The 23206-nt window shown below is 46.7% G+C and overlaps 2 protein-coding genes across 2 annotated transcripts in view; one reads left to right on the top strand and one right to left on the bottom strand.

Moving 5' to 3' along the window:
* Positions 1 to 12107, bottom strand: part of CIMIP3 (ciliary microtubule inner protein 3) — a 38958-nt gene extending 26851 nt beyond the window's left edge. The window contains exons 1-3 of the mRNA XM_060189824.1: positions 12061 to 12107; positions 11400 to 11445; positions 8828 to 8946 (exon numbers count right to left, since the gene is read on the bottom strand). Of these exons, the coding sequence (XP_060045807.1) occupies positions 8828 to 8866 (39 nt within the window). The 5' untranslated portion in view covers positions 8867 to 8946; positions 11400 to 11445; positions 12061 to 12107. The remainder of the gene's footprint in view (positions 1 to 8827; positions 8947 to 11399; positions 11446 to 12060) is intronic.
* C4H6orf132 (chromosome 4 C6orf132 homolog) overlaps positions 12100 to 23206 on the top strand; it is a 61818-nt gene continuing 50711 nt past the window's right edge. The window contains exon 1 of the mRNA XM_007529740.3: positions 12100 to 12408. Coding sequence (XP_007529802.1) covers positions 12264 to 12408 — 145 coding nt within the window. The 5' untranslated portion in view covers positions 12100 to 12263. The remainder of the gene's footprint in view (positions 12409 to 23206) is intronic.

Raw genomic sequence — 23206 nt, 5'->3', positions numbered from 1 at the left:
AAGAAACCAAAGTTCCCGGTGAGGGAACCGAAGTGTGGCCCAGAGTAAAATGTTCCAGAGACAGAGAAACTGTCTCATAATGAAACAGTAGAGGCTTTGGCAAACCTCTTCGTAAGTAGAAGAGAAGACCATAGTGCATAGGTAGGCAAAGTCTTCACTTATCTGGGAGTTGCGCAGGTCTGGTCCCACGTTGTTGCGCCATATGTCGTTTTCGACGGGTTAGGTTGTTTTCGCCGGGCTGGCTTCACGGGCAGGTAACAGACGACCAGGGACTCATAGTTGAGCTGTAGGCAGTATCTCTTTATTCATGCAGGACGCAGCACAATCTAAGCCGAGCTGAGCTAAACTAAAGGTAAAGTACTCTAAAACTCACAATGCTGTCTTTATATATATACTTGACAAGTAGGGTGGAAACAGGGTGTGACATAGAGAGGGTGGAGAGAAAAGTGACTGGTGACAATCAGAGTGTGACAAGGAGGGGGGGTGGAGCAAAAACATATCATGAAACAGTGGGGATTGAACCAATGCCCTGGAGGGAAGTGCTTGTTAACAGAGGTTATACAAATAGAATGAAGTGGTTATGTAAATAGAATAGTGTTAAGCAGGGGGGATTTAAACCAAATGAAACAGAAGGGGTCTCATGCATACCAACATACTGGGGGTTGTATTGTTGTATGGAAAAATGAGAAATGTTATGCATGTACAAACTATTATATTTACCATCGACTGTAAAACATTAATCCCCCAATAAAGAAAAAAATTAAAATTTTTTTAAAAAAAACTTAAACTACATAAGGCTAGGAGGGTTGGAAGATCACTCACTTGGGAGGATGCCTGTTCTATCAAGCTTGCAAACCAGATTCAACGTGCTCCACCCACCCACCCACCCAAACACCATATGAGAGCATTATGGCACTGAGGAGATCTTTGGGGCTGTGGCCTCCCTCTTTATATCTGAAAGTCAGTCTAGAGTAATTAACCCCTATAAGAAGTGGCAGGAGGAGTAGGTGGAAGGAGGAGTGAGACAAGGAGAAGGAGGAGAAAGAGGGCAGTTGGACAGGATGTACACAGTGATTCAATAGCTCAAGAGACTTAAGCTAGCCAGCTGTGGAGACCTGGAATGGAGAGGAAGCTGACTCTCTGACTTCCCAGCCTGCTGCCCAACTCAGAGCAAATACTCCCGGGTCAGGGTTTGTTGGAGGAAAGACTATACACTTGAAAAGATCCTGGCAGAATCTCCAGGGAGACTGCCACTTCCAGTCTCCCCTCCCCCATTCCACCCACATTCCAGAACTGGCCAGTAAAGTTGCTCTTGGGGGTTACTAAATAATTGCTGAGCAGAGATTTTTTTTTAGAAGTTTTTTTTTTTTATTCCCTTTTGTTGCCCTTGTTGTTTTATTGTTATCATCGTTGTTGGATAGGACAGAGAGAAATGGAGAGAGATGGGGAAGAGAGAGGGAGAGAGAAAGATAGACACCTGAAGACCTGCTTCACCGCCTGTGAAGCGACTCCCCTGCAGGTGGGGAGCCAGGGGCTCGAACCGGGATCTTTACGCCAGTCTTTGTGCTTTGCACCACCTGCGCTTAACCCACTATGCTACTGCCCAACTCCCAAGCAGAGATTTAATTACAGGTAAATGGTTTGTTCTGTTTCAAGGGGAGCCTGTTATTTGGCTGTTTCTTTTATGGGGAGGCAGGCGTGAGGTGTTGCTATTAGCTGGAATGGGGGCTGAGCAGCAGCAATACTGGCTGCTGGGCTGGACGAAGCAGTAGACCCAGAGCACTTGGCCCCAAGAGATGCCAGGCTGCTTGGGTGAGATTTGGGGAGCTGGGGGGTGGATGTGGGTGTGGTGGATCTAGCCCCAGAGACTGCCCCCACCCTTTAACACAGCAATGATATGAGGGTGGAAAGGGTACTTGGAGATTGGGAGATGGATCACTATCATGCATGATGACCTGAATTCAAGCCACTGGCCATCAATGGAAGCATTTGCACTGGGGAAGCTTCATGAGTGGTGAAGCAGTACTATGGTGTTCTCTCTCTCTCTCTCTCTCCCTCTGTCTCTCTGTCTCATCCAAACACTGCAGTCTCAAATCTCTCTGTTCTCCAAGGTGACCAGGTTCTCCCTCCTCAACTTATAAAGCAAACAGAGGGAATTGGCACTCTGGCACTTTGTTACTTTCTCTGTATGCAAGCTGCTTTCCTTTTGTCCTCAGAAATGTCTCATATAGAGCCAGGTGATGGCACCCTTAGTAGAGCACATGTTACAATGCTCAAGGACCCAGGTTCAAGCCCCCAGTCCCCGCCTGCAGAGGGGAGCATCACAATTGGTAAAACAGTGCTACAAATGTCTTTCTATCTCCCCCTTTCCTCTCAACTTCTGTATAAATAAATAAATAAATGGCAAAGCCAAAAAGAGAAATGTCACATAAACCAACAATTTTGCTCTGTTTCTACTACTAACATGCAAATCCTGCTTCCCTTCTTGTTAATTAACCAACTGACCAACCAGTTAACTGACCAGTTAGGTGTCTTCCTTAACTCTCCAGTTTCCACTTTCTCCTTCCCATCTGTCTTTCACCCAGTTGCTAGGTGAACAATCTCTTTCTTTCCTTCCTTCCTTCCTTCCTTCTTTCCTTTCTCCCCTTCCCTTTCCTCCTTCTTTCTTCCTTTCTTTTTTTGGGGGCAGGGTAAGAGAAAGCCAGGAGCCTTATGCACGCTGTTTCAGCACCCAGCCTTTTCATTCAGGTAGAGACATAAAAAGACAGAGAGCCACCAAACACTAGAACAACCCCCCCCCCCCAGTACTGTAGCATTCCCATGTGGTGCTGGGGTTTAGACCTCAGCTGCATACGTCCAAGACATGAGTCCTACATGGTGAGCTACCTCTCTGACCCCTGGGTAAATATTTTTGAACTATAGCTACTGGTCACCCTGGCCTACTCTGTCACCAATGCCTGCTCCTGGTGGCTCCCAACTCTAGGTCAGAATGTTTCAAATCAGGAGTCGGGCAGTAGCGCAGTGGGTTAAGCTCACGTGGTTCAAAGCTCAAGGGCTGCCATAAGAATACAGGTTCATCTAAGACAGCAGGAACCTCACATTTCCACTATAGAGCCTATATTTCCTCCAGTCCTGGAACCTTAGGGTAGGGCGCACTTTCTTGCATGCTGCTCTCAATTCATATCAAATAATATTACATCTGCTGATCACAACCTAATCAATGCAACAAGTGCCACCTCAGCATGCTTCACGTCAGACAGTGTCCAGAGACTTCAGGTGTGGAATGACAACCCTTCAGCTTCATTACTCGGGTGAGACCTTTCCTTTCACAGTATTCTCTAATTCCATTCCAGTTGGTTCACTTCCTAACAAAGTCCCAAAACCTAGATATAGGTCCCCTGAGATAGAGCTTATGTTCACACATATCCATAAACTAAGGCAAAATATATACCTGAAAGCAAAAGTACACAATAGTCTGCAGTGAGTACCCCCAAACACTTCATCTGCACTATTCCAGCCTTTAGGTCCATAACTGTTTGGCTTTGTATGTTAACTCTCTTTTCAGCCACCAGGTTCCAGATGCCAGCAGGATGCCAGCCAGACTTCCCTGGACAGACAACTCCACCAATGTGTCCTGGAGCTCCGCTTCCCTCAGAGACCCACCCTACTAGGGAAAGAGAGAGGCAGACTGGGAGTATGGATCAACCTGTCCACACCCATGTTCAATGGGGAAGCAATTACAGAAGCCAGACCCTCCACCTTCTGCAACCCACAATGACCTTGGGTCCATACTCCCAGAGGGATAAAGACTAGGAAAGCTATAAGGGGAGGGGATGGGATATAAAGATCACGTGGTGGGAACTGTGTGGAGTTGCACCCCCTCCTATCCTATGGTTTTGTTATTGTCTCCTTTTTAAAATAAAAAAATTAAAATTAAAAATTAAAAAATACGGGTTCAGGGTTGTTGGGCCGTGGTGTAGTGGGTTAATTGCATGTGGCGCAAAGCACAAGGACTGGCGAAAGATTCCAGTTCAAGCCCCCAGCTCCCCACCTGCAGAGGAGTCACTTCACAGGCGGTGAAGCAGGTCTGCAGGTGTGTCTTTCTCTCCCCTTCTCTGTCTTCCCCTACTCTCTCCATTTCTCTCTGTCCTATCCAACAACAACGATATCAATAACCACAACAATGTTAAACAAGGGCAACAAAAGGAAAAATAAATATTTTTAAAAATCTTAAAAATAAAAAAAAGAATCCGGGTTCAAGCCCCCGGCTCCCCACCTGCAGGGATGTTGCTTCACAAGCAGTGAAGCAGGTCTGCAGGTGTCTGTCTTTCTCTCCCCCTCTGTCTTCCCCTCCTGTCTCCATTTCTCTCTGTCCCACCCAACAATGATGACATCAATAACAACAACAATAATAACTACAACAATAAAACAAGGGCAACAAAATGAAATAAAAAAAATTTTAAGGGAGTCGGGCGGTGGCGCAGCGGGTTAAGCGCACGTGGCGCAAAGCACAAGGACCACTGTAAGGATCCCTGTTCAAACCCCCGGCTCTCCACCTGCAGGGAAGTCTCTTCACAAGTGGTGAAGCAGGTCTGCAGGTGTCTGTCTTTCTCTCCCCCCTCTGTCTTCCCCTCCTCTCTCCATTTCTCTCTGTCCTATCTAACAATGATGACAAAAAGAATAACTATAACAATAAAACAAGGACAATAAATAAATATTTTTTAAAAGAATGTTTCAAACCTTAACATTCACCTAAAGTACCTGGGGATATTGTTAAAATGTACATTTAGGCTGGTGAGATAGGTCACCTGGGTGGACACCTGCTTTGCCATGAGAGAGACCTAGGTTTGAGCCCCCAGTATACCACTGGGGAAAGCTCCAGTGCTGTGGTATCTCTCCCTCTCTCTCACTCTCTCTCTCTCATGTTTTTGTCTTAATATATATATATATATATTAAGACAAAAACATATATATATATATATATATATCTGTTAGGAACTTTAACCCATCAACTCATTGAATCTCACACTCTTTATTTTTTATTTTGATTTTTTTATTATTTTAATTTTATTTATTGGACAGAGACAGCCAGAAATCAAGAGGGAAGGGGGTGATAGAGAGGGAGAGACAGAGACATACCTGCAACAGAGCTTCAGCACTTGCAAAGCTTTCCCCCTGCAGGTGGGGACTAGGTGTTCAAACCTGGCTCCTCATGAACTGTAGCATGTACACTCAACCAGGTATGACACCACTTGGCCCCTTACAGTCTTAATTTAATAACCTGTTCTACAACTGAACAAAGTGAGGCCCAGAGAGGTTGCCCAACATCTGAGATGGAACCAGAGATGCCACATTTCTAGTAAGATCCCAGGCGGTTCAGATGATATTGATTCATGGATGACATTTCTAGACTCAACTTACCTGCCTAGTTACTTTTTCTTTCTTTGCGCTCTCCCTCTCCCTCTCTTCCCTCCTCCACCCTTGCTCAAGAATGAACCCAGGGCCTCTCACAAGCATGATACCACTGCTGAGGAGCCTCCCAGCTCAACCCAATCATCCTTTTATGTCTCAGGGGAGTTGTGTGGAGCTACCAGAGTACCACTGCACCATCCACAGGACATACCTGTGCTGTCTATGGAGCTCCTATGTGGTTCTGGGGCTTGAACCAGGGTGTCATGCACAGAAGGTGTGTATTCTACTGGGTGAGTTGAATTTCATGGCCTCTGGTTATTTTCCTTCAATTTCCAAATAACAGATGTATATGATTTATTTATTTACTTACTTTGGTACTAGGATTGTCACTGGGGCCTGGTGCCAGCACTACAAATCCACCACTCCCATCAGCCATTTTTTTCCACTTTTTTTTCCCTACTATTTTTTAATTGGAGAGGACAGAGAGAAATTGAGATGAGAGGGGAGCTAGAGAGAGGGAAAGAAAGATAGACACCTGCAGATCTATTATACCAGTCATGAAGCTTCTCCCTTGCAAGTGGGGAACGGGGGCTTGAACGTATGTCCTTGAGCTTGGTAATATATGTGCTGGTACACCACTGCCTGGCTCCCTGGTTTACTTATTTATTTATTTACTTGGTTTAGATTTTAAAGGAAAAAAAACTTAAAAGAACAAAAAGATATTCATTCCGTGAAAATTCTCCCTTTCATTCATATCCCATTTTCTGGTTCCGAGCTCCACCCTTCTTTGATTGGTTTCATATGTATCTTTCTAAATTTTCTCAATACCAGTACTAGCAAAGAAGATCAAACTTATTTTGGCCCTCTCACAAACAGTAGCATTCTGCACACACCACACTGCTGTGTCATGAGTTTATCTGTTTATCTTGGAGATAACTGGACAGTGAGCTGACTCATTCCTTTTAAAAACTGCATTATTATTCCATTGTGTTGATGTGCCACAATGTATTTAACCAGTCATCTGTAGGTCAACAATTCTGATGGCTTCTGATCTTACCAGCTGGCCTGCCACACCCTAGCCAAACTGGCTGTATCCTTCCTCCCACCCCCTGATTCTCAGCATTACCATCCACCCCATCAACTCACCCTCTCTGAATCTATCTCATTTTCTCCTCTTCATTTAACCTCTACCCCTTCATCTCTCCCTCTCTCCCTAAAGAGACCAAAGCAACTTTAATTCAAGAACCATGCCTTTAATTTCTCTGCTCTTTCCCAGCCTAGAGCTGGACACACAGCTATACTGAAGAATATTAGATTTAAGAGGCCGTAGAACACTTGCCTTTATGCTTCAGTCCCTGGCACCACATGAAAACAAGAAAGACAAACACAAAGAGAACATCAAAAATGACAGAGTGATGTTTTGGCCTCGTTTAAAAAAAAAAATTTTTTTTTTTAATTTGTTGTCACCAGGGTTTCACAGTTCCTAGTCAAGCTATTATTTATTTCTAACATTTTGTTTCATTTTACCAGCACTGTTGAGCTCTGGCCTATAGTGGTACTAGGACTGAATGTGGGACCTCAGAGCCTCAGGTATTAATGTCTGTCACACAAACTGTTCTGATATCTCCCAGCCCATGCAGTTGACTTTTTCCCAAAAGATAAAGATGGAGATGGAAACATACCACAGCACCAAAGCTTCCTCTAGTGTGGGGATTTGAATTTGGGTCTTGTGCATGACAAAGCAGGTGCACTATTCCAGGTGAGCCATTTTGCCAATCTCCTCGCCCCACCTCCACCCCACCTAGTAAAAAAATGTTTCAAAATGTCTCAGAGACACCAGCTGGAGAATGGATGCCTGTCAGAAGAGCTCCTGCATACCCATGCCTTTGAGCAAAAAACCAAGCCCAGAGCAGTGGGCTAGTGAGCCGCAAAAATAAGGGATCTGCACCTGTACAGCTATTAAATTATGAGTCTGGGTGGAATAAAAACTAATGAGTAAGGAACCAGGCGGTGGTGCACCCTGTTCAGTGCACACATTACCATGCACAAGAACCCAATTCCAGTCTCGGATCCCCACCTGCAGTGGGGGAAGCTTCATAATCAGTGAAACAAGCACTGCAGGTGTCTCTCTTTCTCTCTTCCACTCTCTCTCTCCCTCCATTCTCAATTTCTGTCTGTCCTATCAACTAAAAATACAATTAATTTTTAAATAATAAGTGACCCAGGAATTGGTGCAGTTTATAAAGCACTGGACTCTCAAGAATGAAGTCCTGAGTTTAATATTTGGCATTGCATGTACCAGAGTGATGTTCTGGTTCTCAATCCTCCTCTTCCTTTTGCATAAGGAAAAAATTGTATATAATAAGAATAATTAACAAAATATGAATGGAGCATATGAGTTAGGCCACCGCACAGTAGTTCTGCTAGGACTAGTCCTTGACATAAGAGCCCAGGCATGCCTGAGTTGGCAGGACCCTACATATTGGAGATCTCCATAAAAGAAGCCCCTCTCTCATGCCTGAGTTTCTAGTATACTTGAATGGGTTGTGGTGATATTTTAGGGGGACATGCGAGGTTCCCTTGTGCCCTTCCCACTGCCAAAGGAAACATGCTATGGAGAGAGGTGGGTGGAGGCATGGATGGCATGGGTATGTGTATGTGTCCATGCCCTAGAAAGAACTTCTTCCCTTCTCTGCTTACATCTCTGTCATCCCTTGTGGGTTATCTCAAGTCTCAATTCTTCCCAGAAGACTTCCTGGACTTCTCTAACCCACACTAAACTCGCCTCCTTTAAATGCCTGCTGTGGGTATTCATGCCAGTAGTCACTGTTCTGTACTTAGTTGCCATGACCTGGCACCTTGAATCAGATAAGCCTTTTCTCTGATGAGCCCCCAAATGCCACCACGGTAGGTCAATAAATAAAGGGTCAATATTCTGTTGACCCTTTATTCCTTTTTAATAAATAAATACATTTTTTTATTGTTAACCAGAGTACTGGTCAGCGATGGATGGGGTGCAGGGGATTGAACGTGGTATGTCAGCGCCTCAGGCACTAGAGCCCTTTGCATAACCACTATGCCCGTCTCCTCAGCTCAGATCCATATTCTGTTCTATGCCCCCATCTACTCACACCCTTAGCACAGCAGTGGGCATCTGGGGAAACCCTGCACAAATATTCCTGGAACGGAAAAGCACTAATTCCAGCCAGACATGACATGGTAGTAGGTGAAGGTAGGACAGGGCTGATCAGGGATGTGTCTCCACTCCTACCCCCAATCTGGGGGACGCCAGTGTCTTTATAGCTGCTCATACCCATTTGTTCTTCAGTCCTTCCTCTCTTAGTGAAAAATCAGTGACCTCAAGAGGAGCAAGAAGACTTTACCAGGCCAACAGTTGATTTACCCTGTAGGTTACCTTGACAAGGACCCAGGTTTGAACCCCGGGCCACCACATAGCAGCAGCTGTGGGGAAAAGCTTCACAAATGGCAGAGTGGTGCTTCAATGTCTCCACTTCTCTCTTTGCCTCTCTTTCACTATCTAGAAAAAAAAAAAAAGATGAGTGGAGGAGCCACTGTAAGTGGTGGAGCTGGGCAGGCACTGAGCTGAGCTCCAGAGGTAATCCTAATTTTAAAGTAAACAAATAAATAAATTTAAAATAATAATAATAAGAAGAAGACCTTACTGTCCTGAAAAACAAGAGCAGAAGATCACACTAAATGAATAGGCTAAAGGGACATGACAAGTAAATGCAATGTGCAAATCTTGATTGGAAAAATGAGCAAACATAATCTGGAGGGGGATTGGGAAATGTTTAATACGGAACCCTTATTAGGTAGCAGTTGTGTGTTACTATTAGATTTCTGCAGTGTGAAACTGTACTGCAGTCATTTAGGAAAATGTCTGTGTCCTAGGCAATGACTATGGAAGTTAGGAGGTAGGCTGGTGAGTGCCAACATAGCAACTATGTGCCACAATAGCCACAACTGTCAGCCTTCAGGAAAAAAAAAAAAAAATGTGTATGAACCAGCCTAAGAGGTGCTACAGTGGCTAGAGCTTTGAATAAAAATAAAATAAAATCTATAGAGCCTAAACTTCCCCCAGTCCTGGGACCCTAGGGTAGGGCCCACTTTCCTGTATGCTTCTCCCAATTCTGATCAAATAATATTGCATCCGCTGATTGCAACCTAATCAATGCAACAAGTGCCACCCCAGCACAGTTCACTTCAGATGGTGTCCAGAGACTTCAGGTGTGGAATGACAACCCTTCAGCTTCATTACTCGGATGAGACCTTTCCTTTCATAGTATTCTCTAATTCCATCCCAGGTGGTTGGTTCACTTCCTAACAAAGTCCCAAAACCTAGATATAGACCAGGTTCCAGGAGATAGAGCATATGTTCACAGGTATCCACAAACTAGGGCAAATATATACCTGAAAGCAGTAGTACACTAGAGTTTGCAGTGAGTAGCCCCCCAACACTTCATCTCTACTATTCCAACCTTTGGGTCCATGACTCTTCAACAATTTGTTTGGCTTTGTATGTTAACTCTCTTTTCAGCCACCAGGTTCCAGATGCCGGCCAGGCTTCCCTGGACTGAAGACCCCATCAATATGTCCTGAAGCTCAGCTTCCCCAGAGCCCCACCCTACTAGGGAATGAGAGAGGCAGACTGGGAGTATGGACCGACCAGTCAACGCCCATGTTCAGTGGGGAAGCAATTACAGAAGCCAGACCCCCCACCTTCTGCAATCCACAATGACCCTGGGTCCATGCTCCCAGAGGGATAGAGAATGGGAAAGCTATTGGGGATGGGATGGGATATGGAGATTGGGTGGTGGGAATTGTGTGGAGTTGTACCCCCCCCCATCCTATGATTTTGTTAATGTCTCCTTTCTTAAATAAATGAACAAATTAAAAAAATAAAATAAAATAAAATAAAGCACAAGGTCCAGAGTTAGAGTTTGCATATGCCAGAGTGGTGCTCTGGTTCTCTCTTCTCCACCTCCCTTCGTGCTAATAAATAAATCTTTTTTTTTTTTTTAATGTGTGAGGAGTGAGCCAGCATAAGTATGGAAACATGTTAACAATTGACTGCTCTAGAGAAGGCTACACAGGGAGTCGTTCTAGTAATCTTTCAGATTTTTCAGAATGAGAAGTTGTGGGGAAAATGCCTTGGGTACAAAGAGTTCTTTGTGCTCAGTTCCAACAAGCTGGGAGAGAGAAGGGGAAATGTGACAGTGGGCGCAGAGATGGAGGAGCTCAGAGGAACCACTCTCTGACTTGGCCACACTCCTTCCACTCCTACTGCCTTCCAAAGACCAAAACCTGACCCCGTGACCTGACTCTCCCCCTAAGCTCAGCATCTTTCTTTCTTTTTTTTTTTTTTTAATTTAATCTTTTTTTGAAAGAGAGAGAGAGAAAAACACCAGAGCACTGCTCAGCTCTGGCTTATGGTGGTGCAGGGGATTGAACCTGGGATTTAGGAGCCTCAGGCATGAAAGGGCCTGTTTGCATAACCATTATGCTGTCGCCCCCACCCAGTATCTTTACTTATAAGATTTGTTTATTTATTGATATTAGAGAATCAGAGCGAGGGTGAGAACCAAAGCATCACCACTCTGGTCCATTTGATGCTATAGATTGAGCTCTGAGTCTCATGCTTGGGAGGGTCCAACACACAGCCACCGTTCCACTTCCCTGCCTGAAATCACACCCAGCAGCTTTCAGCCTCCCAGGTCCTCATCTCAGAGACCTCCCCCCAGGGGATGGCACATCTAAGTATTTTAAAAGGTCCACGACCCAGTGACTGGGGAAATAGTTCAACTGGTAGAACATTGGACTTGCATGCCTGAGGTTCCTGGTTTGATCCCTGGTGCACCCTGTGCCAGAGTGGTGGTCTCAGTTCCTCTGGCTCGTAGGAAACTGACTCTCTTCCGTGGAATAAGTAAAATTAATCTATTTTCTTAAATGAGAGATCCGTAGCTCACCTCCCTGGAGAGTGAACCGGTCCTAAGAGCGCTTCTTGAGTTCTTGCTTAACAGGAAAAAACAAACAAACAAAGAAAACAAACAAGTAAACGACTTTGATGTCGAAAAAATAACCAATGGCTTTGACAGCCAAAAATAAATAAATAAATAAATAAATAAATGCCAAGATTTAGTCTCTTCGGTGCTCTGTTGAGAAGGCTACTTCCCCAGCTCTGTGGGTTTACTGGTCTGTTGTGACTTTTCCTCCTTCACCTTTTCTTCTTAAGGGCATTTTCTTAAATAACCCCCCCCCCAAGGCCCACGGTTTACACGCGGGGTCTCTCCGGCTTTGGTCACTCCATTCCGCAGATTCGGGCTGGAGAGTGGTTTCCAGCCTGACCTACTCCTGAACCTCCTAAGAAGTGGGGAACTCACCCGCCTCTTCCCTTCCCCGGGGAGAAGAGGGTGGAGGAGGAGGGCCCGGAGGGTACCTGGGGGCAGGGGTGGGGTGGGGGGCGGCTCGTTTTCCAGGCTGGGCGTGGGCCGGCCGAGGTCCCCAGCCCACCGGGCCGTGCCAACAATAGCCTGTTGTAGAGGCGGCAGGCGGGCTGGAATGCGGCCGGGGGAGTTGCGCGGCGGGGCGGCCTCGGGGCGGGGCCGGCTCAGGGCCGCAGCCTCCTACCTGTGCAGGTAGCTCTCAGTTCCCGGCGAGCTGCGGCGGCGGCGCCCGCAGCACCTGCCGGCCAGCGCGAGGGCGGCGGGCGGGGAGGACCGAGGGCGGCATGGCCCCGTAGAGTCGGTGCAGAGTTCATTCCCGGGCAGGGCAGGGCAGGGCAGGGCTGGGGCCGAAGGTCCCGGCCCCGCGTCCGCGCGATCTGCGGCAGCATGAAAAAGAACCAGACTGTGCAAGGGACCTTCAGCAAACTCTTCGGCAAGAAGCATGCCAACCCCAACGCCACCTCCCTCTACGCCACCAACCCCCCCTGGATTTTCACGCAAGAGGCTCCGGAGGAAGGGCCCAGGGGTTTCGGTAAGTGCGCCCTCGGGAGAGCGAGGGAGCGCGGGGTGGCGGGCGGCGCCTTCCTTGGCGTGGGGTCCAGGCGGCCGCGCGGCTGGGAGGCTGGAGGTGCGGGGCGCGACGCGGCGCGGCGGGGAGCAGGCTGGGACCTGCGAGGTGGCGGGGAAGGCGCGGCCGGCCGGGCACAGAGGCGGGGCAGCAGCGCGAGTCCCTGGGAAAGGATCCCGGGGCCCGGGGACAGGCCGGGGGAAGGAGGGAACCCTCCCCGGGACGAGGTCAGGGAACTCGCAACAGAAAACATCTGTTGGTTAGTCCTCCCCGGGAGTGTTTGTTTTACCTCCTCAGTGGAAGTTGTGTTTGTTATACTGCCAGAAAGGCTGCCTGGTGTTTGCCTACCCACCTCTCACACACCCCAGCTCTAGCTGCCAGTCCCCTCTGGTGAGAAGCCTTCCCAGAACTGAGAAGCCCAGAGAACGCTCACCCTTCCCACACTGTCTCTGTCCCCGGGTGTCTCCACACGGTTTCACAAGCAAAGACAGGACGAAAACAGAGGGCTGTTACCTGGGTACACTTGGATCTATCTGCACAGGTGAGACTCCAAGCAGGAGTTCATGTTTGCAGGATAGACCGGCCTGGGCCAGCCTCTGAGTCATTTATTGGGGTCACCGGCTCCTGCCGCATCTGTGAGTTCTGTGTTCACAGACTCAACTGGAGGCTCCCAAGAAGGGACAAGGGAAACCAAGAAAGATTCTCCTGACCGCCAGCTACCCCCGTCCCTGGGTCAAAGTGCTGTATTTCTGCAGGCCTCCAGAAAACACCATGGTAGCCCAGCTCTGGCGTGCTGGCTGGGAGTCCCCATATAATTACACGTTTGTACCCTCTCAAGTTTGGGGAGAGTCACAGGAATTGACCTTGTGTGAGGTTCATCACTGACATAGCTCACCTGTGCCTTCATTGTCACATTACCACCTCGGAGCCTTATGACTATGGGGCTAGGCCCCAGAAGCAGGTTAGGGCCTCAACCCCTGCTGCTGGATTCAGCACAGCTCCTAGGCTATCAGGGTTGGGACCCAAGGATCCTGGGTAAGAGCAAGGCAAACAAGATGCTGCCTCTTCTAGATCCAGAATTTTAGACCAGAGCGTGGTTGGAGCTAACTGTACCATTCAGTCTTTCCCAGCCTTTGCTAGCAGCACTGAAGTGCATGAGGAGCAGAGCAGAGGTGACCTCTGAATAGTTGTAGAGTAGAGAGGGAGGGCTATTCTGTCAGAGCAAAGAGTAGGAGGGGCAGAGCAGGCTGGAGGCATGGATTAGAGTAGATACACTATGCTGCCCTATGCCTGGCCATCTCTTCTTATCTGTGGAACAAGCCTTTATTGACCCTCTTTTGAGTGCAAGGTACTGTTCAAAAGCCTTGATTGTTGATTAGTTGGCTCCTCAACTAACCTGTGATGTAGGTAGACATGTCATTCCTGTGTGACAGATGAGGAGACTGAGGCACAGAGACATTAAGTAATATGCCCTAGATCATACAGATCTTAAATGGCCAGCTTAACCTAACCTTCCCTTCCCTTCCCTTCCCTTTTCTTCCCTTTTCTTCTTCTTTTCATTTATTGCCACCAGAGGTATCACTGGGGCTCAATGCCTGCACAACATATCTTACACTCCTGGTGGCCATTTTTTTTCTTTCTTTTTTATTTGACAGGACAGAGAAATTGAAAGGGAAGGGGGAATAGAGATGGAGAGAGACACCTGCAGCAGTGCTTTACTGATTCTGAAGCTTCCCCCTTGCATGTAGGTGCCAGGGGCTTGAACCCTGGTCCTTGTACATGGCAACATTAGCGCCCAGCTGGATGTACCACTCTCTGGCCCCAAGGGTTTTCCAGAGTACACAATTCAGTGATTTTTTTAGTAGATATACAGAGTTGTCTACAGAGCAACCATGACCATTCAGTCTTTTTAAAAAATATTAATTTTATTTATTTATTCCCTTTTGTTGCCCTTGTTGTTTTATTGTTATAGTTATTATTGTTGTCATTGTTGTTGGATAGGACAGAGAGAAATGGAGAGAGGAGGGGAAGACAGAGAGGGGGAGAGAAAGATAGACACCTGCAGACCTGCTTCACCGCTTGTGAAGCGACTCCCTTCAGGCGGGGAGCCAGGGCTCGAAGCTGGTCCTTGTGCTTTGCGCCACCTGCACTTAACCTGCTGTGCTACAGCCCGACTCCCAACCATTCAGTCTTTTTTTATATTTATTTTCCTTTTTGTTGCCCTTGTTGTTTTTTATTATTGTTGTAGTTGTTGTTATTGATGTCGTCATTGTTGGATTGGACAGAAAGAAATGGAGAGAGGAGGGGAAGACAGAGAGGAGGAGAGAAAGATAGACATCTGCAGACCTGCTTGACTGCCTGTGAAACCACTCCCCTGTGAACCGGGATCCTTAGTCAGTCCATGCACTTAGCGCCACCTGTGCTTAACCCACTGCACTACCGCCCGACTCCCCCAACCATTCAGTCTTATCGCATTCCCTTTACCCTAAGACTTCCTTCCCTTCCCGAAGCAGAGCCACTAATTGAACCCAAGTAGCTGGAATCCAGAGATGATACTCTTAACCAGCTCTGGCTGATTAACTCTCTGGAAGGTAATAGAGGGAGAGCAGGGGCTGAACTTGATGGTCTACTGCCTTAAGAATGCCACCCAAACACTTCTGCCCTACGGGGAGGCCTCAAACATGTCTTACTTCTCTGCCCTTTTGCCTGGGCTGGCAGGAGGTGAGAGAAATAGGATGCTTGGTCGTCAGCTGTTGCCTTCACCAGCTGGGGCAGGGCTAGAGCCTGGGAGAGTGATAGGGAGGGGGGAGACTGCAGCTTTTCCTCAGGGCAGGGCTGGACCTTCAGCTGACTCAGCCTGGTTGCACCCTGCACATGGAGGGGTGGAAAACAACAGTGCACCTGGCTAGACATCTCCCTAGTGTTTCTGGGGTGTTCCCCAGGGTGTCAGTGGGTGTGGCAGAGTTCCTCCGCCCTGCCAAACTGGACATGTGCTTGGAGTTGAGAACACAGGAGGAATCAGTGTCAGGGATTCTGTGATGTGTTGGAGCTGCCACACCTGCCTTGTAGTCTTGGTTCTGTCAGCAGTGAGAGGGAATGGCCACTTCCTGGGCCTGTTTTTCCTTCTTTAAAATGGGGACAAGGGGGAGTCGGGCTGTAGCGCAGCGGGTTAAGCGCAGGTGGCGCAAAGCGCAAGGACCGGCATAAGGATCCCGGTTCGAACCCCGGCTCCCCACCTGCAGGGGAGTCGCTTCACAGGCGGTGAAGCAGGTCTGCAGGTGTCTGTCTTTCTCTCCTCCTCTCTGTCTTCCCCTCCTCTCTCCATTTCTCTCTGTCCTATCCAACAACGACAACAACAATAATAACTACAACAATAAAACAACAAGGGCAACAAAAAGGGAATAAATAAATATTTAAAAAAATAGTAATAATAAAAAAATAAAATGGGGACAAGATCACCAATTACTTGAAGTTGATATATAGCAGTGCTTTGAAGAGTACTCACAAGAAAGGCCTTAAAGCAAGAATTGGAGAATTATGACCCTGGCCCCTGGCCTGTTCTTTGTAAATAAAGTTTTATTAGAGTACAGCCAGCCATATCCACCATTTTCATATGGCCCACAGCTGCTTTCATGCTACTTGGGCAGAGCTGAGTAGCTACAGCAGAGATAGTATGGCCCTCAGAACCAGAAACAGGGGCCAAGCGTTGGTGCACTTGGTTAAGCACACACACTACAGTGCACAAGTACCCGGGTTCTAGCCCCTGGTCCCCACCTGCAGGGGAAAAGCTTCACAAGTGGTGAAGCTGGGCTGCAGGTGTCTCCATCTCTATCTCTCCTTCCCCTCAACTTCTCTCTGTCTCTATCCAATAATAAATAAAGGTTTAAATAAAAAGAATTTAAAAATATTTTTTAAAAAGAACCAGAAATATTTTCTAGCTAGCTCCATGCAAAAAGAAATTTGTTAACTCTTGCACAGTTTATTATTATCAGATCATTCCCAGCTTTGAATACTTTACACCCTGCTCTGTCTCAGTTCCTCTTCCCCACATTGCTGTAGGACAGAGGAAACTGAGGCATGAAGAGATTGCTTTAAGATCTCCAGGGACTAGGTATCCAGTAATGGGGCTTCGGAGTGTGACTTTCTCTGAGATGCTGTTGTGTCCAGAACAAGCAATGGGCTGGAGGGGGAAGCTATCAGTGAAAGGAATGTGTCAGGGAATTAAAAGACTAACCACATGCTCAGTGACTGCAGGTATGTAAACATTTGTTTGCATAAGGGTGCAGCAGGTAGAAGGCAAACAGTCACGTGAAGGTGGCTGCCAGCTCCATTTTTCCTTAAAGAACTCTAACACTTATGCTAGTAACTAATAGGAGGACTTCACATAATGCAGTTGCAGTCCTAATTAAACCACCTGCTTTCCCCTCTCCACTCTCTCCCCTCCCCACCCCAACCCACACAAGGATCTTAAAGGCCCCACAATTGCTTTTTAAATGCATGAGAAAACAGAGATGTGGATCTTTGCAAATGCCACGATAAGAGACTGACTGATAAGGAACCCAGGCTGCTTGGGATAACACTGCCTGTTACTCTGGATTCCTCTCTTGCTTCTTGGATTAACTGCTTCTTTCCTTGTTGTTGTTCTCAAACCCACACCACCCCCAACCCCCATCTTGCCTGAGCAATGGGACTCCCTGTTTGCTGGAGGGAAAGGATGGCGTCCTCTTACTTGCGTTTCTCCTCCAAATGTAAATTACCTTCATCATAATAAACCACTTAGGCCACCTTTTTCTACTAGCTCTGGGACCATCTTGGTACAGAAAGATTTGAGGATCCTGGGTTTTCCTTCTCTACATGGGCCCGAGCTGTTCTCTTTCTGCCTTTGAGGACTTCCTGTCAGTTTAGGTAAACGTGTAGACAAGGTTCAGCTGCTCAGCAGGAGAATCCTTATGCACCTGTGAGGAGGAGGGGTGCTGCTGGTCCCCTGGCTCCTGGGGTCTCCTGACCCTGTGTCTCAGGTTAGGTGTGAGGGTAGAAAATCTTGTAACTGAGCGCTTATTCCAGTCAGGGCTGGCCTGATCTGACCTGGGCTTTGCAAGGGTGTGAAGGAGACTTTTGTTTACTCCCCTCACCACCCCCACCCCCACCCCCCCGCCCCGTGTTGTGATTTGCTGGTTCTCAACGTCCCGCAAACACACACACACACACACACACAGACACACACACACTTTGCTGTCCCACTGCCTCATTATATAAGCTCCTCTTGTCCCTGTAGTTCAACACCTAGAAAACCAGGCCTTGCCCCACAGAGGGGCCATGGATGCCCCCTTATCTCCCAGCAAGTAAATTAATAACATCAGTAATAGTGTCATCCTTATTGTAATTATCCACTATATAGCGAACCAGGCTCCACACTAAACACTACTTGATTTTCCTATTGAGGAAATTAGAAGGTTTGAATAAGGCAAATGGCAAAGTCATTTCCCTTTAGGTTTGCTATGATCAGAATCTGATGGAGGGAGACTGCATGTGAAATCCTACAGTCCTGCAGACTCTTGGCTTCTCTGCCCTGACTTAAGCAGAAGGTTCTGTGTGTAGTGCTCTCCCCCTCCAGTCCTCACCCCCAAGGCTCCTCCCTCTCTCCTCCCTCCTCCTCTGCTCTGTGGCTCCTTGCTTCAGCCTAGCCAACCTTCAGAGTCCCCTCTGCCCTTGGACTAAGGCCTCTTTGCTGGTCTGGTCAGGCCTGCTGGGGCTTGCTGGGACAGACTGGCCTTTCCAGGCTCACATCATGGGGATCTACTAATTAGCAGGGACGGGCCTCATTAACACCATCTGTGGGCTACATTCACTGTGTGATCCCACTTCCCTGAAAGGCTGGGGTTCCCCCAGTGGCCAAGAAGTGTGAGGGTCTGCTTTGGGGTTCTAAGTTTCTCTGGATCAACACTGCAATCTCCAACCTAAACTGCCCCCTCTTGAGCTTCTGGAATGGAATTAAGCAGGTTGCCAGTGTTCCTGTCTGTGTGGAGGGGGGATTCCAGCACCTTCAGTTTCAGGGTTGAGAGTTTCCCCCATACTAGAGGCCAAAGGACCACTTGTCTCCTGGGGGTTCTCATCCTTTACCCATAATTTGCAAGTGACATGAGCTTAGTCAAGCTCAGAATCACCAAACCTTCAGTAGAGTGAGGTGAGATGGGGCAGAGAAAGCAGTAGAGGATAACTAGTCCTCCCTAGTTACTGAGCATAACTCACCTGCCAGGCACTGTACTCTAATCTGTTGTACATTTTCTCTTTCTGTCTCACATCAATTCAGCCAATAAGAACTACTGTTCACACTGAGGAAACAGTCTCAGGGAGGTCAGAAACACACCCAGTATCCACAATTAAGAAGTGATGGAGGGCTGGTAAGATTGCTCACTGGGCTAGTACACTGGTTTTGCCATGGTCACAACCCAAGTTCAAGCCCAGCCTCCACTGCACTGGGGGAAGCTTTGGTGCTGTGGTATCTTCCTCTCTCTCTCTCCTCCTCCTCCTCCTCCTCCTCCTCCTTCTTCTTCTCTCTCTCTCTCTCTCTCTCTCTCTCTTCCTGTCTGTCTCTGGAAAAGTCAGCTCATAGTAGTGAAGCCTAGGCAATGACAAAGAGAAGGAGAAGATAGAGAAGGGGGAGGAGAGGAGGAAGAAGGAAAAGATGGAGAAGGGGGAGGAGGAGAGGAAGAGGAGGAAGAACAACAACTCAGTAGTAGTAGTGTAGTAGTTATGGAGTGGTGCCTAGAATCCTAGGTTCAGTTGGGCTCTAAATCTGTGGCCTCTACCCCACACCATCTTCCTCTCTTCTCCTCTCATATTGGGCACTGTGGCCTTTTTAAGTGTCTCTGGCCTAGGGCTGCACCGTGACCATGGTCTCCATATAGCCTCAGTCACAGCACAAGTAACTCCATAGCTAATGGTTCTCCTGAGAAAGATGTCAGAGCAGGGAACCTGCCATCCCCAGGTTGAAATCAGGAGGGAAACCTTCCTAATGAAACAAGTTTGGCATCAAGAATGATTATATTTTTACATTTTATTTACTTATTTTGAGTAGAGATGGAAATTGAGAAGGAGGGAGTTGGGCAGTAGCATAGTAGGTTAAGTGCAGGTGATGCAAAGCGCAAGGACTGGCATAAGGATCCTGGTTCAAACCCCCAGCTCCCATCTGCAGGGGAGTCACTTCACAGGCAGTGAAGCAGGTCTGCAGGTGTCTATCTTTCTGTCCCCCTCTCTGTCTTCCCCTGTTCTCTCCATTTCTCTCTGTCCTATCCTACATCGATGACCTCAATAACTACAACAACAACAACAAAAAAAAAACAGGGGCAACAAAAGGGAATAAATAACTACTGAAAAAAAAAAGGAATTTGAGAAGGAAGGGGAAGTTAGATAGTGAAGGAGAGGGGTCAGGTAGTTGAGTGCATATGTTACAATGTGCAAGGACCTAGGTTCAAGCCCCCAGTCCCCACCTGAAGGGGGAAAACTTTGCAAGTGGTGAAATAGTGCTGCAGGTATCTCTGTTTCTCTCCCTTACTACCTTCCCCTTCCTCTCGATTTCTGGCTGTCTCTATCCAATAAAGATAATTAAAAAAAATAGGTTTCTTAAATAAAAAAAGGAAGAAAGAGAAAGGGAAGGAGAGTGACCCCTGAAGCACTACTTCACCTGTGAGACCCCCACACACACAGCAGGTAGGGATTGGTGGCTTGAACCCGGGTCCTGTACACTGTAATGTATATGTTCAGCCAGGGGCACAACTGCCCAGCCCCACCAAAAATTATTTTTGTTTTTATCTTTTACATATTTTATTTATTAGTGAGAGGGGTAGGAGGAGAGAGAGAAAGAGCCAGACATCACTGTGGTATATGCGCTGTCGGGAATTGAACTCAGGACCCCATGCTTGAGAGAACAATGCTTTGTCTACTGCGCCACCTCCCAGACCACCGAAGAATTATTTTTGAAACAGGCTTTTGGATATCTGACTATACCTATGGGAACTCATATCCATAAGGAAGGATAAATGAAAAGAAAGTTGCCTTTGTCTCCTGTCAATTTGGTTTTGTTGTTGTTGTTTATTTATTTATTTATTCATGAAGAAGATAGGCAGAGAGAAAGAACTAGACATCACTTTAGTACATGTGCTGCTGGGAATTGAACTTGGGACCTCATACTTAAGAGTCCTGTATTTTTTTTTAATTTATTTATTTATTTCCTTTTGCTGCCCTTGTTATAGCCTTGTTGTGATTATTATTGTTGTTGTTGATGTCGTTTGTTGTTGGACAGGACAGAGAGAAATGGAGAGAGGAGGGGAAGACAGGGAGAGAGAAAGACAGACACCTGCAGACCTGCTTCACCGCTTATGAAGCAATTCCCCTACAGGTGGGGAGCCAGGGGCTCAAACCAAGATCCTTATGCCAGTCCTTGCGCTTTGTGCCACCTGCGCTTAACCTGCTGCGCTACAACCCGACTCCCTGAGAATCCTGTATTTTATACACTGAGCTACCTCCTGGACCACCCTCTTGTCAATTTGTGAGGGAGAAATAAGCCAGGTCTAAAGGAATCCGGTACACAATGTTGCTATATAGAGAGAGGCTTCCATTTAAGGGAAATCAGGATTTTTACTTTTTGGAATCAAAGTATGTTTATTACAAACAGTTGTTCTACAGAATTACTGGACATATAATAGAATGCAATTCTGAATATGGGGAGAGGAAAACTGTTAAAAAAAGATATCCAGCTACAAAGGTTTAAGAAGTAGATGACGACGAGGTTTAAAACCAAGACCTTGTGAAATAGGCAACCATCATCTGTTTACTGAGTCTTACATACTAGGTGCTAGCACCGTGCAGAACTCTTTCACAGCATTTCCCACTTTCCAACAGCTACACAAATGGATATTATTGCCGGTAAAAAACCGAGATCAGAGAACCACAATACTTTGGCCAAAGTCTAACAGTTGGTATATTGGGATCAGCGTCTAGATCTCCCCAGTTGGAGTCTTTTGTTTGGACCATTTCCAATCAACACTAGAAAGTGAAATTTATCAAAGTATATTACTTGATGATTAGCTTGTGGTTCTCTCTCTTTCCATATACATGTCAGAAAAATTAGGACATATTTTTTCTGTGCAAATGTGTCATGACTCTTCTGACGACCCAATATATATTTATATCTGTATGATTGATACATATATATATACATAAATTACTGAAAATTCATGCTGTAGGCAATTTAGTTAATAGTTAAATTTTTAATTTATGGAAAATAAAAAATTAAATTGTCCTGTTATTCTAATGATTGGAGTCAAATAACAAGTTAGTGATTTTTGAACATTTCTCAGAGTTGCAACATCCTATTGTCCTTTGCTTCTTGTGTTTTGTTTATTACTAGCATTTAAAACAGCTTGGAGAGTTTATAAAACAAAAGTTAGAATGTTACAAAATTTGAAACTGGGGATTGTTATATAGAAATCAGGATTGTTGGGAGTCGGGCGGTAGCGCGGTGGGCTAAGCGCACATGGCGCAAAGCGCAAGGACCGGCATAAGGATCCCGGTTCGAGCCCCAGGCTCCCCACCTGCAGGGGGGTCGCTTCACAGGCAGTGAAGCAGGTCTGCAGGTGTTCATCTTTCTCTCCCCCTCTCTGTCTTCCCTGTCCTCTCTTCATTTCTCTCTGTCCTATCCAACAATGATGACATCATCAACAACAATAATAACTGCAACAAAAAGTGAAAATAAATAAATATTTAAAAAAAAAAAAAGAAATCAGGATTGTTATAGTGACCAGCTTTAGGTAAGTGGAAGCAGGTCTGCACTCCTGTGGCTCTGCATTATCCCTAGATGGATTTGCCAGAGAGGCTTCTTGAGTGTCTGTCTTATAGAGTCCAGCTGGGGACCTGTTTCTGGGTCACCCATGACTTTCTGGACACTGGGACTGATCCAGGTATCTCCCAAAGATGCCTTCTTTCTTTTCCTCCAGGGTTATCGCTGGGGGTTGTGCCAGCACTATGAATCCATTGCTCCTGGCAGTCATTTTTTCCATTTTATTAAGCAGGACAGAGAGAAATTAAGAGAGGAAGGAGAGCTAGGGAGAGAGAAAGATAGACACCTACAGACCTGCTTTGTTGCTTGTGATGCGTTCCCGCTGCAGGCAGGCAGCTTGGGACTGGAACCCAGATCCTGTGTGTGGGACCTCATGCTTAGTACTATGTGCACTTGACTGGGTGCACCACAGCCCGCCCCCAGTGCCTCCTTTTTTTGGAAGCTTCTGGGTCCATGGTCACTATCTACACTTTTCTGACTTCTGCTTCCACTTGGACATTCATTCCTTGGCGGCCTGTCTCACTGGTCCTTGCAGCAAACTCAATACTTCTGAGCTCTCAAAGGACTCTTCTACTGGGAAGGACATCAAGTATAAAGGTAGACACAGGGGCCAGGCAGTGGGGCACCCGATTAAGTGCTCACATTACAGTGCGCAAAGACCTAGGTTCAAGCCCCTGGTCCCCACCTGCTGTGGGAAAGCTTCATGAGTGGTGAGGCAGGGCCGCAGGTGTCTGTCTCTTTCTCTCTCTGTCCCCCTCCCTCAAGTTTTCTCTGTCTCTATCTAATAATTAATTAATTAAAAAATTAAAAAGTAGACACAGAATTTCTGAGTTTCTTGGTGGACAAGATGCTAGCGTAGGATTTATTTACTTATTTGTTTGTTTATTTATTACTAGAGCATTGCTCAGCTATGGTTCATGGTGG

This window comes from Erinaceus europaeus, chromosome 4 (assembly GCF_950295315.1).
Source record: "Erinaceus europaeus chromosome 4, mEriEur2.1, whole genome shotgun sequence".
Classification (NCBI taxonomy): Eukaryota; Metazoa; Chordata; class Mammalia; order Eulipotyphla; family Erinaceidae; genus Erinaceus; species Erinaceus europaeus.
The sequence above is the reverse complement of the archived record's forward strand: the minus strand, read 5'-3'. Positions and strand labels throughout refer to the sequence as shown.